General features: G+C 51.2%; 1 protein-coding gene across 1 annotated transcript; it reads left to right on the top strand.

Moving 5' to 3' along the window:
• The first annotated feature begins 3,082 nt into the window (after positions 1–3,082).
• On the top strand, positions 3,083–14,425 carry ADRB1 (adrenoceptor beta 1). Its single transcript, XM_075717587.1, is given in 3 exon segments — positions 3,083–3,133; positions 3,135–4,352; positions 14,079–14,425. Coding segments are annotated over 3 exon segments (1,440 nt in total). The 3' UTR covers positions 14,250–14,425.
• Positions 14,426–16,375: the final 1,950 nt, after the last annotated feature.

Genomic DNA, 16,375 nt, shown 5'->3' with positions numbered 1-16,375 from the left:
CATTAAAAACTGTGATCTGGAGAGCAAGTAGGAACAAACCATTTAAGTTCTGGAAGCTCTTCTCTTGACCTGACACCCTTAAATAGTATGCAGACAAAGAGCTATATTAAAATCATGTTAAGGAGCCATCTGAAATTCAAAAAAAACCAGGAAATTTTGAGGTAAAGGAGATTTGCAAAAGGTAATGCTCTGAAAGGGGTTAAGCCTACAGTGGTTACTTGGCTGCTCTGTGCTGCAAGGGCCAGAGGGATGTTCTGTACAGAAATCGTAAATTTGCTTATTTTTTCCTTTGGAGATGCATTGTTTCCCAAAGACATTCTGGCTCCAGCTCTGATCTGGCATTCCAGATTGACACTTGTTGAACCAACAAAGATACCGGGAAGCAATGCACGATTATGCATCTTCTGGTTTATTGCATACTTGCTAGTAATTTCCTTTACTTCTTCAACCTTTAAGTTTACAGTAGGATGAGGATCTCCAGCTGGAGATCTGATAGGACAGCTTGATAGGCAAAGAGCTGGCATTTGATCAGGTTATGGTATTTGTTGACTGTATAAGGATACTATAGTGATAATGGACCTCAACAGATGATGGATGAGGCTCCAGAAATAGCAAGAAAAACAGCTACATGGCACCCCTAACATTGCTTCCCACTGTCGGTGTCATCTTGGGAAAAGTATTTAAGGTTTTATCAGATTTTAATCTGGCTGATTTTGCACTAAAATGGACTGTGTACCATCAGAAAATCCACCCGAGCGACTCAGCTGTGAAGGCTTTGGTGTGGTGATGCACCACAGGGCTTGTACGTACTTTAAGTGTTCCAGCTAGATGTAGAAGATAAAAAAAAAAGATTCTATCCCAAAGCTCCATTGTTCTAACCTGGTTTCAGATTATTATTTTTTTAAATCAGAATTACAGATACCAGTCCTGGACAAATATTCCCAGCCACAATCCTTCTGCTTTTCATTCAGCATAAGGTCTCCCTCTGTTCTTGAAGATGCCGTGCCTCCCGCCCTTCCCACCAAAGAGGGTCACACTTTAGTCCAGCAGATGACGAGCAGCAAAGCAAAGTCCATGGGAACGGGAGGGAAAGGTTTGCCAAGCAGCAGGTCTGAGCTGGTGTGTGGCCTTTAGTCAGGGTTAAATAAACAGCGTGTAAATAAATAAATAAATGGCTCCTAGGTTGCGACCTTGTAAATCACGTCTAAGCCTGGAAGGGATTTTTATGGTCCAGCTGGAACAGTGAAGCAGTCTTAGCAGAATAAATATATATAGGGAAAAAAAAATAATTGTGCCTTCCAGTTGCTCCCAGACTGCTGTGGGGAACGTTTGGTACTGCTGTAAGACATACTGATGATTAAAAAAAAGGAGAGAGGGGACCTCGCTCTCATTTATCCAACAGCTGTTTCACATTATTTTAAGAGGTTTAAAAGAGGAGTAAAACAGTTAAATGCACCCAAGAGTAATTTTCCAGCTTCGAAGCCGAACAGAGGGCTGAGCAAGTAAATGAAAATCCAGCCTAACTAGTTCCTAGCAGCAGGTTTCATGGAAGTGGATGGGAGCCGGGCAGGGATTTGCTCAGAGTCTGTTATCTGGGCATTACAGCCCCCGGATGCTTCATGTACTTTATTGCTCATTACCAAATAACAGCACTAATAGTTAGAGCAGTCCCGAGATTTAGTGTGATTTGACCAGACTGGGTAAAAGCTACCGGCTGCATTTTAAAAAGTCCGGAGAGACCTGTCCAATGCAACAGAGGAAAGCCAGAAACGGGAGCTGGGACTTCCACCTCCCAGCCCTGCAGCGGCTTGGGCTGGCAGGGCCGAGGAAGCCAGAGCAAAGAGGGCTCACGATGGGGAGATTCATGGGACAAGCCGCAGCTGCAGCCCCTGCACGGAGCTGGTGGCCCCATCCCTTGAGCCAGAAGGTTTTAATGGGGTCCCGGCCAAAGGGTGGCCCCATCCCTTGAGCCAGAAGGTTTTAATGGGGTCCCGGCCAAAGGGTGGCCCCATCCCTTGAGCCAGAAGGTTTTAATGGGGTCCCGGCCAAGGGGTGGACCCATCCCTTGAGCCAGAAGGTTTTAATGGGGTCCCGGCCAAGGGGTGGCCCCATCCCTTGAGCCAGAAGGTTTTAATGGGGTCCCGGCCAAAGGGTGGCCCCATCCCTTGAGCCAGAAGGTTTTAATGGGGTCCCGGCCAAGGGGTGGCCCCATCCCTTGAGCCAGAAGGTTTTAATGGGGTCCCGGCCAAGGGGTGGCCCCATCCCTTGATCCAGAAGGTTTTAATGGGAATGGGGGTCCCGGCCAAAGGGTGGCCCCATCCCTTGAGCCAGAAGGTTTTAATGGGGTCCCGGCCAAGGGGTGGCCCCATCCCTTGAGCCAGAAGGTTTTAATGGGGTCCCGGCCAAGGGGTGTCTTGGGGTGCCGGGGCTGGGGCAGGAGGCACTGGTGACAGGGGGCTGCAAGCGTGGGGCTTGTCCCCAGTGGGGACATCCCATGGGAGGGTGTCCATTGCTTTTCCATGGAGAACGATGCCGGCAGTACTGGTATTTGGCATTTTACACTTCCCAGGTGTAAAGAGGGGGAGCGCCTGCTCCGGCACCATCGTGCCGGGCGATGGAGGCGCGCGGGATTCTCTCTGGCACGGGATGCGTCCCCCAGCACTTACGCCATCTTCCAAACTCTGGGAATTCAGAGCCCACCTGCCTCGGGAAGTGAGGGGGGAGAGGGTGGGGGTGAAGATTTGGGGTAGGAACCTGCTTTTTCCCGAGTCTCACAGCTGCTGGGCACAGACACCCCCCCCCCTCCGGGCCACCCACCCTGCCGCAGGCAGGGTGGGTGGCCCGGGGGGGGGGGGTGTCTGTGCGGGGGTGCTGTGCGGCAGGGTGCAGGCAAACCGCGGGCAGACACAGGCAGGGGTACAGGCAGGGGTCCAGGCAGGGCGGGGCGGATCCGGCTCCGCCCCCCTTGCTGCCGATTGGCGGGCGGGCGGTGACGCGGGGCGGGGCGGGGCGGTGGCGCGGCGCGGGGGCCATGCGGCAGCCGGGGCGGGCGCTGGCGGCGGCCGGAGCGCCCCGCACAGCCATGGGCGATGGGTGGCAGCCGCCCGATTGCGGTCCCCAAAACCGCTCGGTCGGCGGGGGTGACGGCAGCGCCGGCCGGGAGCAGGCAGCTGCCCGCCGAGCTGCTGTCGCAGCAGTGGGCTGTGGGCATGAGCTTGCTGATGGCTCTGGTGGTCCTCCTCATCGTGGCCGGTAACGTGCTGGTGATCGCGGCCATCGGGCGCACGCAGCGGCTGCAGACCCTCACCAACCTCTTCATCACCTCGCTGGCCTGCGCGGACCTGGTGATGGGGCTGCTGGTGGTGCCTTTCGGGGCCACGCTGGTGGTGCGGGGCACCTGGCTCTGGGGGTCCTTCCTCTGCGAGTGCTGGACCTCGCTGGACGTGCTCTGCGTGACGGCCAGCATCGAGACCTTGTGCGTCATCGCCATCGACCGCTACCTGGCCATCACCTCGCCTTTCCGCTACCAGAGCCTCATGACCAAGGGTCGGGCCAAGGGCATCATCTGCACCGTCTGGGCCATCTCCACCCTGGTCTCCTTCTTGCCCATCATGATGCATTGGTGGCGGGACGAGGACCCCCAGGCGCTGGAGTGCTACCAGGACCCGGGCTGCTGCGACTTCGTCACCAACAGGGCTTACGCCATCGCCTCGTCCATCATTTCTTTCTACATCCCCCTCCTCATCATGATCTTTGTGTACCTCCGGGTGTACAGAGAGGCCAAGGAGCAGATCCGGAAGATCGATAGGTGCGAGGGCCGGTTCTATGGCAGCCACGAGCAGCCGCAGCCGCCCCCGCCCCCTCACCACCAGCCCATCCTCGGCAACGGCCGAGCCAGCAAGCGGAAGACCTCCCGCATCATGGCCATGAAGGAGCAGAAAGCCCTCAAGACTTTGGGCATCATCATGGGGGTGTTCACCCTCTGCTGGCTCCCTTTCTTCCTGGTGAACATCGTCAACGTCTTCAACAGGGACCTGGTGCCGGACTGGCTCTTCGTTTTCTTCAACTGGCTGGGCTACGCCAACTCCGCTTTCAACCCCATCATCTACTGCCGCAGCCCCGACTTTCGCAAGGCCTTCAAGAGGCTGCTCCGCTGCCCCCGCAAAGCCGACCGGCGGCTGCGCGCCAGCGGCGGGGAGCTGGCCCGGCTGCCCGGGGGCTTCATCAGCACCGTGGGCTCCCCCGAGCGCAGCCTGGGAGGGACCTGGTCCGACTGCAACGGGGGCACGCAGGGCGGCAGCGAGTCCAGCCTGGAGGAGAGAAATAGCAAAACGTCCGATTCGGAGTCCAAGGTATAGGGGGGGGGGCGCGTGGGGGGCCGCGTCGTACCCGGGGCAGGGGGAAAGGCAGGCAGGGAGACACACAGGAGTGGAGAAATCCCCGGCAGCTGCCTGGTGGTAAGGCTAATGCCAAGCAAACCTGATCCCTGTCCTAGCGGGGAGAGAGCGGGTGTTTAGCTTAGGAATAAAAGCAGGTGAACTCGTGTACGACATACCTCATCCGAAACTACAGCAAACAGGAAACCCACTGAACGGAGAACAAAGAAAATAAACAGCCCGTCCCAAAGATAGCCAGCTTATATTTAAGGAGAAGTGCTTTCGGAAGGGGCTGCGGCAGCGCCCTTTGCTCGGGTGAGTTGTCCCAGGACCGTGCTGGTGGTCGAACATGAGCGTGGAGGTGCCGGCGTTTGGCCACCGAGTTTGGCTGCAGCCGGGGTCCCAGCCGTCGCCCGCCTCGCCCGGGGCTGTCGGACGCCCTGGGTTTCGTTCCCTCACGCGCAGCGCCGGCCGGTTTTTGGGGAGGCGCAGGGTCCGTGCTGCAGGTGCTCCAAGCAGAGAGTACAGACCCATGGGCAAGATGAGTTTTAAGCTCGGAGTAGCAGCGCTCCCCTCTTCTGCAGAGTAGCGATGGAGAAAAAAATGAGTAACGAGGAGCACAGGTATATTTTGAAAGGGAAAAAAAACCCAACCCACACTCTTGTGCTTTTTCCTTCTGCATCAGCAAGCAGTGAGTTTTTGTGCTTATCTCCTTCGGCCAGACAATAGCAGTCAGGCTGAGAAACTTCTACCTCAAACTGTGCATATTGTACAGGGGAATAAACCGACCGTGTTTATATTAAACAGCGTATTTACATACCACTAATAGTATTTTATGGAAAGGGGGGGGATGAGGAGCCTTCTGCAGCTTGTTCGTTGTAATTACAGGTGAACAGGGGGGAAAAAGAATCCTGGCAACAACAAAAATTTACTGCACATTTTTAAAAAAATGGCGACAAAGCCATTTTTTGCACAGTGTTAGGAGTTGTAAAGTTATTTGAAGATGTTACTTGCACACACGTACACACATGCAAATTAAAAATGAAACGGAGGTTTGCATAACACCGACCCTGAACCTGATTTCTAGTTTTGTCTGATCTGTTATAGTTTTATTGAGAGTGACATTTTTTATATTATTTTATGAAGGTACTGTAAATATATCCGTATTATAAATTAAAATATCTAAAGAGACTTTATTATTTTTATTTCCAAGTGCCCACGTGAATCTGCTGTTATTTTAGCACTTGTGTGTCATTTCCATTTTCCTTTCTGTGTGTTTTATAACATATTTATACTCTGGTGCAATTTACTACTGTGTAAGTAATTGGTCTATGTGCAATAAATACCATTGCAGCACAAGCAAGCGTGTCTCTATAGGTTTTGAAACAATACCTACCTATAATGGGAAGAACAGCATTTGTTTTTCTCGAAGATGGCTCAGATTACCAATACAACTCTATCTAATGGCTTTTCCTGACACAGTATTGTAAAAAATGTGTTTGAAACCCAATAAGGTTGTGTTCCTGTCACACCGAGGTCTGCTGACTTCCCTTAAAATTAATGGCTAAAGACAAGGTGTTTCCAGTCTGATAATGAATACACTAATTTTCTGTAACTATTCCTTTCTGGAATATATTCCTTTTTTTTTTTTTTTTTTGTTAGGAGTACGCATCTGGGAGTCAGGAGACCAGAATATTTAAGATTACAGAGGATGCTTAGTTTGAAAGCTAAAAATGGTCTCAAGTAGAAAGAAACCTCCTTACGCGGTACACGCCGCCCCACAAGTAAGTCCACCTCGTGCCGACGGTGGGCCTGATCCTGCCCGAGCGAGGTGGGTGATGTGCGCTCGGCGGCACCAGGTCCAGGTGCTGAGCGTGGAGGTCGGGGGGACCCCTGCCCAAAAAGCAGCCGGAGGAGGCTCGTGCCCTGTAAGGGGGGATGGCAGCTGGGGAGCCGGTCGGAGGAGTCCAGACTTTGGTTCCCTCTTACTGTAAAAAAGGAGTTAACCTCTGAGGGAATGGCTGGGACGTTACTGGAGCAGGATCGGACTCCGGACAGACTTAAACGCGCTGAAATCAGGGGAAACCTCTTCAGTTGTCACTGGGTGAAATAAAGCGGCGTAGTTTGTAGGCTGTAAAGCTAATGGTCATGTGCACTGTGGCTTACTTGCAGCAGTCTGCTGCCGATAGTCGCATATTCCTGGGGGGGCAGATATTGGGGTAACTGCGTGTTATATTGTGGACTGATCCAAGTAAGGAGGCTCTGTGAAGAGAAGGGCTGCAGATTCGGGCCCTTGGTCCAGAAGATTGTCATCCTTTATTGCTTTATGAAGGTATGCTGTATCCTTGTGGTTTCATAAAGTTTTTCATTACTGCAATGAATACATGGCAGATAGAGCAACAAAAATGCAGTGCAGAATAAAAGCGAAGACATTTTTAGCTTTATTAAACTCAGAAGTATAGTCAAAGTAGAAATCAGCTCCCAGGAAGAGCACTTCCCAAAGCGAGTTCTTTAGGGTGGTGGCCAATGGTTTGTTTTGGAAACCATTTGTTCATTTTTTTGTTTTAAAGATTAAGGCGTTTGCCCTTTGCAGTTTCTATTGATGTATTTTCAGGAAAAAAAAAAGGGTTACGCTTTTTATGCAAGGACAAAATAAGGGACCAGGGAAGTAAAAAATACTTCTCCATTGGTGTTACTGGGGTTCGATGTGAGCTGCATTTAATGGCGTCTCCCTTGATAATAGTGAAAGGGGCTCCTTAAAATGCTGGGGTGACGTCAGATCAGGTGCTAAGTGAAGTAGGCTCTGCCACTGAATGATCTTTTTTTTTTTTTTTAAATCTGGTTTTGTCTGTGATTCCAGCAAAGGCAACAGGACCAAAAGGGTGCACGGGACAGCGACGTCCGACAGCGGTGACTGCGTCGAGGTGTTGGCTGCGCATGTCGGGTTCGAGATGGGATGGGGAGGCAGCGCTGCCGTCCTCCTCCTGCGCGCTTGGGATTGCAGCGAGCGAGGGCAGGACCGGGTCCCTGCCTGCTAGGGAGGGCAGGGCAGGATCCGGCCCCAGCGCCTGGCTGGGAGCTGAAGTGGCTGCTGAGCCCTTGTCCTCGGCAGGTGCTGGATCCTGGAGAAGAGCCGTGCCTGCCCACTGTGTGGGCATTGTGCAGGTGGAACAGTCCGATGGACTTGGGTCTTGGTCTCATAAATCAGTTCACATACTTAATTTTAACCATCCAAACACTCATGTCCTTAGACTTTAAAAAGCGATGAAAGTTTTGGCTCAACGGGGTCCTTAGGCGGGAAATTTATGGCCAGAACTTGCTCAGCTTCTCTTGCCAAATAGCTGCTCTGGGTCGTGCTTCCCCTGGACAAGTGTAATGGCATGAAGAAGGTGAAAGGTAGGATGAGTTTTTCCTGCTGGCCGCAGTAGGGCCAGCTGTGTGAGCAAAGTGGTAAGGATTTGTCTGCTGTTGAGTTTCGGCCAGTCAAGGACCTGCTGGAAGAGTCTGGAGGCTGGCACGTTGAGTCCCTTCGTAGCCAGGTAAGATAATCCACCTGGCAGCGTGGATGGCGGATGCCGGTCCATCTTGCATGGTGTAAAAAAGACGGTGGCACAGTAACGGTGCGGACAGAGCGGGACATATGGCACACACGTGTGCGAGGAGCGGGAGGCTGCTGGCGAGCAGTCTGCCGTGGATCACGCTCAGAACAGGCTGTTCTCCATGGAGAAGAAGGATACTCTGAAAATTGTTAAGGGCAGCTGAAATACTCCGGAGGCAATGAGTCACTCACGATGAAAATTTTTTTTCTGACAAAAACCAGACATGGATTAGCAACTGGAGCTGCAAGTCAGAAAGTATAGGTGGTAGGCATGCGGCTGCACACGTACGTGGGCAAGAAAGTAACAGCAAAGAAGCCGCAGGCCTGCAGGAAAGGGAGACACAGGTAAAACAGAAATCCACTCGGAGAAAATTATTTGCCGAGGGTGCCTGAGACTTCCACATGCAAGACGCCTGATTCTCAAAGGCGCCAGCCGCGCTCTAAGCAGTGTTTGCTCAGCACTTCTGAAAAGCAGGCTGCATCTCTCCACGTGCTTAGATGGGAATGTATCGGGTGGAAAGCCTGGCTTCAGTTTTCCGTGCGTTCAGGAAAGTTAAGGATGTTTCAGACACACAGCGGGCTGTCGCGGTGCCTGCAGAAGGACCTCCCCACCGGTGGGAGCTGCGCAAAAGCACTCCTGAAAATTCACTGCACTTCAAGACCGTGACCCTCGGCATCAACTGACTGTAGCTCCAAGCCGTAACTGGTGAACAAATGAAACTATGTGCAAAAAATGTGGCTTAAAATTGTGATCTGAACTATGCCCATGGCACACGCAGCGTTTGACAGCATCAGCGGTGTGTTTATGATACAGCACACACCATTTCTTCTGCAAATGCTGCTTTCCCTTTTGGGTATGCACGTGTTTTCGAGTATAAGGACAACTTCTTTATCAGCTTTTTTTTTCCCCCCCTAAACCCTATCTGCAGTTGATGTTTTATTAATAACTTTTAAGTGGCTATTTTGCAAACCTTCCTTGTGCTGCACACTTTCCTAATTTATTGTAATTTCCCATCCGGTGGAGTGCACTTACTTCCTTTTTGTAATATATCAGCTGCAGGGCTGGAAATTGTGCAGCTATGAACTGAAAGAGCAGACTTTCTTGAGGCCAAATGCGGTCAGGCATCATTGCCACTGGGAGCAGAATTTGACCTGATAATCTAATCTTTTATACGAGCGAGTATCTCCAGAAAAGTATTGTTACCAGCAGTAAATGACCTCTGCTAATGAAGCTGGAGCAATTAGTCCTATTCAAAGCTGTCAAGAAAATGTTAACTGCTAAACAGCAGTTAACGTCGGATAGCTCAAATAATGAGTGTGTTGTTTGCTGGTGCGTGTTAGGTGATGTGTTGGGAAATAATTATCCTTTGACTAGCAGCCAGCTTTGTACTAATCAGAACGGAGAAGTCATGTTCTGTTTGAAGGATTATACCTAAAAATAGTTCTGTTGCTGCCACGTCAAGGAGCGAAATGAAGCCAATTCACGGAGACGTACACACCTTCTTAACATTTCACTTTTCGTCCTAAAAACTCATTGTTCAGCTGGAACTTTCTGCTTGATCGTGCTAAAAGCACTAATATGATCTCCTGCAATAGCACTAAGCACACTCCCCCCCCCGAGGAGCATTACCCTTTGCACCACTGACTCGCTTTCAGAGCCAGCCAAATTCCCGAACGCCCCAGGAGGAAGTGAGGAGTCTTTCTCTTCATGTAAACAATCGCATATAATGTAAGATCAACAATATTTGTGATAATCGTCTCGCAGAAGAAATCGATATGCTTTTTATTTGAGATGTTTGTATGCCTGCCCATCTACAAAGAGCAGCCGTGGTAACAGCAGGTGATTTATTTGTGCAGTTCAGTAACTTCAGGCTGTCAAACTGCTCGAAAAACTGACCGAGATGAGAAAAGGATAAAAAAGGTGATGCTGGCAAGCAAAAGCACGGTTGTCATTGCAAATGGCAAAAATAGGGGCATCTTTTGCCATACTACAGGTGTTGCCTTTTACTGGGAAAGTCTAACTGGTTTGGATAGGGATGCACCAGGCAGATGCGCTATAGAAACGCAGGTTAAGAAGTGTGAGAGGTAGGACGCTTTCCATACAGGACCATAGCACCAAGGGACTGGCAGCTGAAACATGCCCCAAACATCCCTAAAAGTTTTCCTTACTCTCTTGGGATAACAGCAGCAGGCTAAACCACACTGAGCAGCTTCTCAGCTGACATAAAACCGCGCAGCTCCCTGGCCATCAGTGGCTCCTGGGAAATACGCCTCCCTCCTGGCATCTCCCCTTCCCCTCCGAGGGGCTCCAGCTTATGCCAAGTTTTGCAGGACCTGGAGCCTTCCCCCGGCCTGGAGCTGCCATCCTCTCACTCGGTGCCCCAGCAGGAGCTGGCCCGTGGCCCCCCGGGGGGCACGGCTGCAGGGCGGGTGCGCGGGTGCTGCAGGGCGCAGGGTGCGCCCGCGCTGCCGCGGCTGTGCCAGGCGTGCCGGTGCAAGCTGCCAGCCGCGCCGCTCCCCTGACTCATCGCTCCGGCCTGCAAACGCCAGCGACAGAATCGGGCCTGCCGAGCTGGAAATGGAAGAGTGTTTGGGTTTGTTGTGTAAACCGGCGATCAGCTTCCTCGTTGACAAGAACTGGCACCTTGCTACACACATTCACTTCGCAAACTGCCATTTTGTCTTCCCGCCCGTCCGGCTCCTGGGTTTTTTGTGGCGGCATTTGCTTGCTCAGCCTTAGCACCCAGCAGCACGAGGTTTTTGGCTGTGCCCCGGCAGCAGTCTGCATCCAGACGTGAACAGTACCAGACTCTGGGCAGTGTCTGGGTTTGGTGGTACCCATTCCTTCCCGGGTTGGTGCTCGGAGTTATTAATACCAGCAGCACCAAGGTGCAAAAGCACCAAACAAATAGGAAATGAATCCTGACCTCCAGATCCGCAACCTGGAGGAGAAAACAGAAGCCTACCCAGACTTTTGCCATTGGCATAGTTAGCAGCACATCTCAGACGTAATGGCGTGCCTTTCCTTTGTAATGCACCGAATCCTGTTGCCCTTAGTGTGATTAAATGAGGATTTTCTACTAGTTCAGTGCTCCAGCCGTTAGCTGCTGTTGTGCATCTCTAGGCAGTGATGTACCTTTGCATGCGTGGCCCAGTGTCTCTCTCAAAGCCATGATATTGAGACTTCTTGCTACCAAAATTATTTTGATAATTGGTCTTAAGCTCATTGGCACAGTGCAGATTTAACTGTATACACCAAAGAGGCAATCAGAGCCTCTAAAGAGCTCAAAATCTCAGCAGCTGCTGGGTGTATAAATATTTCAGCTACCAACAAGTCATTTTGCAGGGCCAGGCGAGTGCTGCAGCCCCCTCAGAGTCTGTTAGCTGCCCTTCCTCAAGGTGGGACTGCAGAATATCCTGCCGCTGTAAGGAAGAATTGCAGGGACAACACAACAGCTCACGACAAAAGATTTGCCAGGTGGTAAAGTTTAAACAGGGGTCTGTGGCCAAAATTTGAAGAGCGCTTGTTAAGAAGAAGGAATTGAGACAAGCCCCTGGCAGGATTTCCTAGCAGGGAAGGAAGAACAACGTCCAGGGTTAAAGTTTCCACATACAGATGAAGAGCCCATTGTTGACCAGTCCAGAGAGTTACAGATGCCGTGGGCACCCTGTGCAAGCCACGATGGTGGACAAGTGCTGTCCGCCCTGGCCACCCCCCGGGACAGCTCATGGTGCCCGCAGCCACCCTCCCTCTGCTCCCATTTGGGTGTATAGCGTGCCCCCTTCTCACCTGCCCGAGCATCGGAGCGGACCCCAGAGGTGTCCTGCGACACAAAGATGTGTGCCAGCCTGCATCCCCCGGGGGCTTGCCGACCCACCATTGTGCTGCGGAGGGAGGAGCGCTTCCTCTTGGACTGGAGCAGGTAAACTGGGAGAAGTCCCACAAAAAGCTCCCATTGTTTAACAGCTCGCCCACTCGCCGAGCCCGCCTTCAGCGAGGGATGTTTTGTTTGTCTGTTCTTCCACTAAATACTCGCTTGGGAGCCATCAAATAACATCTCAATTAGCTCGCTCACGACACTAAGCGTGGTGTGGGATGCGTTCCCTGGCAGGCAGCTACCCTCGCTGTGGCATGGCGGCGGAGGCGAGGGGGAGGCAGGAGGGGCGACGGGAGGACCTGTTGCTCACAGCCTTCCTCCTGAGCGAAGCATCGCTGGTACCCTGGCAGGTTCCCATCACCAGACTAGGACAGCCACAACACCGGTGTGCCCAGGCTGCGCCCAAAATCCCAGATCTGACACAGGAGCACCCAATCCGGTCATGAATCGGCTCGCGTCAAGTACTCGGGCTTTTTGGAGCTTTTATGTAGTATTCGGTGCAAGGCAGCTGCTGCTGCAGTAATTGCCAGCAACAACCGGTACTGTAACGCTGCTCTAAACCACCTCGAGAGCATCCACCGGAGAGGTTTTGTTCCTGTTTCACTGCCAGGTGGTTCCTCGCTAGCTGGCAATGGGGTGAACACGTGCCTGCGGCTGTCAGCATCAGCCCATCCAAGCCAGAGCTGGTGCTCACACTCTGCCCTCCATTGCGTGCCCCGCTGCCCGCCCTGGCTCTGCCGCCTGCACAACCATGTGGGCAATGGGCTCCTCTGGCTGAAAACCAGCCCTTTCAGGAAAGGTTTGTTTCAGCTGATCCACGTGGGTTGCACGAACACGGGTAATGGCACTAGGGGCCTGGGAACATGCAGAACGACGGGGCTGAGATCATGTTTTGGTAGCAGCCGATTTGGATCCATGGCTGTGATCACAAAGCTCATGTCTGGTGGTGATGCTGCAGAAGCTGAGGCCCAGACCAGCACCCTCTGGCCTGTCATTTTGCCTGGCCTGCGCTGGAAAAGCAGGACTCGCCAACCAAACTTTCCCTCCCTTCCAGGGCCACTCTGAATATGTATTCAGAAGCTTAAATGAATAAGCTATTAAACTTCTCATTGTGTGTGAAAGGTGAAAAAAAAAAAACTCAGTTTTGTACAAATATTCCTGTGATAGAAGAAAAACATGATTTAAGCCTGATTATCCACTGTGTAACTAGACCACAGTGAAGAGCATGGGACAGGCTCCTCAACTTTTGGCAAAGATCCGGATCAGGGGAGCTGAAAGAGCAGCTCAGGTACCAGGTGACAGCACTAAGCTGTCCCCAGCTGCAAGAGGGTGACATGGCAACAAGCCACGGGCAGTGGAAAAATAATTCCCCAGGAAGAGCAGCTCTGTTTGCACAGTGTCTTTGTGTGGATCTCAACGGTGACGGGCACCACTGAGCTGTTAGTGACTTGTGAGTAATCCCCATCGTGCATGTCTTCTGGCGGATGATGTTTAACTGCTTTTCTTCCTGTGCACTTCACTCATGTGGGAGCAAGGAATGCAGTGATAAAAAGGCTGGAATAATTTCAGTGCTAGATAGCTTCCATTAATATATTTCTCATTATATAACACTGCCATCACTGCACAAAATCTGCTAAGGTGCCTTTGAGGAAGGTGGAACATTTCTACATAGCCATAATTAAGAAAGTTGTGTTGTAGAGCAGGCTGGGCTTTGATCAGATGATTTTTAATTGCGCCGGATGTACTTGGGCTTTTGCATGGTATGGATTTATTTGCCTTTGCGTTACGAGGCACCTCATAAATTAAACTGTTGATGTTGTCCAATGCATGCCATTAGCACTCTGAGCAGATAATCTGTTCGGTGGCCTCAGCAGAGCCTATCGCAGAGCCTGTTTCCAGATAACGGCCTGGAAGAAGAACAATGGTGCTCCGAGTTCCCAGGGACCTCCACTCTCTGGTTCTGCGCTTCAGAAGAGAAAAATTATCATTATCTGCATGGCTCAAGCTCCCTTTGAAATGCGGTTATTTTTTACTTGTACATTCCAAGTATTTTTTACATGATATCAGCGAGAAACTTGAAACCCCCTTTGAGAAGAGAAAGATTTCCTGCAGCCCTACTACTAAAGAAAATGGATAGATCAAGTAGTAAAGTTCAATGACTTACTTAGCATTAAATAAGAAAAAGAATAATGAATTGGATTTTGTGTGCCTGTTTTTCCTCTGCAGGGAACAGTCAGGCTAATGGATTTTCATTGCCTTCTGCTTCTGTTCATCAGTCTAGGTGAGTTCAGAACACTGCTGCCTTTTTGTGCTCTCCTTTCCCTGCTCACTTGTCACAACTTCAAGTATGTGGAGCCCAGTAAACACATCAGTTTGCTACCGTCAACGCCATCCTGACCGGTGAGGAAAACACATGAGGTTAACCCCCTACGTCCAACAATGACTTGTGGCCTGCTGCATGGACATCTGTGTTTTATGCTAGGTAGCTGCAAGTAGGCTATTCCTTACTTAGGGTGGACACTAGCTTCCTACTATTATGAACTCAGGCGTTAATGTCCTTCAAGAGAGACATTATTTCCTCACTGGGTTCACCAAAAACTGGTTGGGTGTCCAAACCCCTCCTTTGTTTACAGGCTCTGCCGAGCATGCCGTAGAGCTTTTTATTGGGGAAGGAAGGGAGGTGGTGTAGGAGGAAACTATTACAAAGCTATTTAATATAAACAACTTTCTCATGTAAACTCCAAACACCGCTTGGCAAGAAAGAGGTTAAAGCTGGGGGGAGGATGGGGGGACTTATTACGGCAAAGATATAAATAGCAAGTCGTGAAGCCCGGGGAGGGACACAGGGGAAGAGGAAGCGATGAGTTGACCATAGATGGGGTGGACTCCCTTGGCTTGCTGAAAGACCTCGCTCTGCTGCCAGGGGTTTGGACCTGGGTCCTCCCTATGGCATCCCAAAGTGGGGGGATGCTCAGACAAAAACCCTGCATAACTGACCGGGAGTCATATTTGTTCAGAGGTGAACCTGAAAGGTGTTCAGGTCACCTGAAGACTTTCTGCAGAGCCAGAAACCGCCGCTGGTCCTGCCTGCCCCTTCCTGCCCCAAACCTTCCCTCGGTCCATCAGCGCCTGCCCAGAGCTGGGGAGCTGCTCTCTGCCCACTGGGATGGTCGGAGCAGGATTTCCGTTTTCCTACCAGCCTTGGTGTCTCAGGCTTTCTGGTCTGTTCTATGTCTGAATGGGAAGCGCATAATGAGAAACTGTTTAAACAACTTATGGTACAAGGAAACTCGCTGGAGTAAAGTACAACGTTATAATTTATTTCCAAGGAAATGATGCACTGTCCAAAAGCACTCCACTCAAGCACTGCAATTTAAAGTTGCAGGATAATTGCTGGCCCTCTTTGGTGCTGCCTGCAGCCCTCATCTAGGTCTGAGGTGCACGAGGAGGGCAGGAGTCTGCCAAGATCGTCTGTGCTGCTGTCTGGTCTTGCCACCAGCAACCGTTCATCAGCAGGTTGTTGCAGATCTTTGCACGCAATGAGATGCTCGCTGTGGGTATAACTCCGCTGGTGAAGAGGCGCCAGAGTTATATAAACTCTGTGCCAACGGATATGTTAAGATATACACAAATGTGAGCGAGGGCGTTTCCTTAACGATGTTTTAAACCACCCATAGCAGCTGCATGGACCAAGATCACAAAGTGCAGAGCGTGACCAAGCAAAGGACCATCTCCCCCATCCTCCAGGCTGTGAGTAAGGTTGGTACCTAGGCACAATTGAATGCCTGAGGTTCAGGGAGGCTCTGGCTGTTAGAGCTGTCCTGACTGTTGGTTTGCTTGCATGGGTAGGTCTGGACAGCCTTGTCCTCGTGAAGGAAAGCCCAGGAGCTACCAAAGCCCCAGAGGAATTCTCCTATTCTATTTCCAGCCTTGCATTTTAAGATACAAAGGGCTTCAGGTCACATGTGTTTCTGAAACTTACCTGTGTGAATATTTGACTGCTTATCTAAACGGAACAAAAACCTTCTGAGGTCCATCCATCAAGAGCCTTATCTCCCCAGGTCACCACTTGGCTCCTGGCTGCTGCAGCTCAGAGCCTTTTGCCACTCAGGGCTCGGCTGTGCCCACCAGCTTCCCATCTCCCCTCTCTGGGCGGCTTCACAGTATTATCCACAGTCACCTCTTTTGCTCCCTGCCACTTTGGTGACAGTCTCTGCACTGCATGCAGGAGCAGCAGGCCTGGGCTGCTGCATGGTCTACAGCCAGCCAGCATCCCGACAGGCTGCATTTTTGCTGTGCTATCACAGCCCAATGTCTCCATCCCCCACGTACGTAGCCATCTGGGCTATGACCACAACCAGAGTAGAGCACTGACTCTGCTTGGTCCCAAGAAAGGAGAGCATTTGTCTTTGTTTATGGGATATTAATGAAGCCCAGATAAAGGAATGCAGTCTCCTCTAGCTGAGGTTCAAAGACTGAAATATCCAAGGAGAATGTTTCTGATCCCCTCTCTGGTAAAAAGG

The sequence above is a fragment of the Pelecanus crispus genome, chromosome 10 (assembly GCF_030463565.1).
Source record: "Pelecanus crispus isolate bPelCri1 chromosome 10, bPelCri1.pri, whole genome shotgun sequence".
Classification (NCBI taxonomy): Eukaryota; Metazoa; Chordata; class Aves; order Pelecaniformes; family Pelecanidae; genus Pelecanus; species Pelecanus crispus.
The sequence above is the reverse complement of the archived record's forward strand: the minus strand, read 5'-3'. Positions and strand labels throughout refer to the sequence as shown.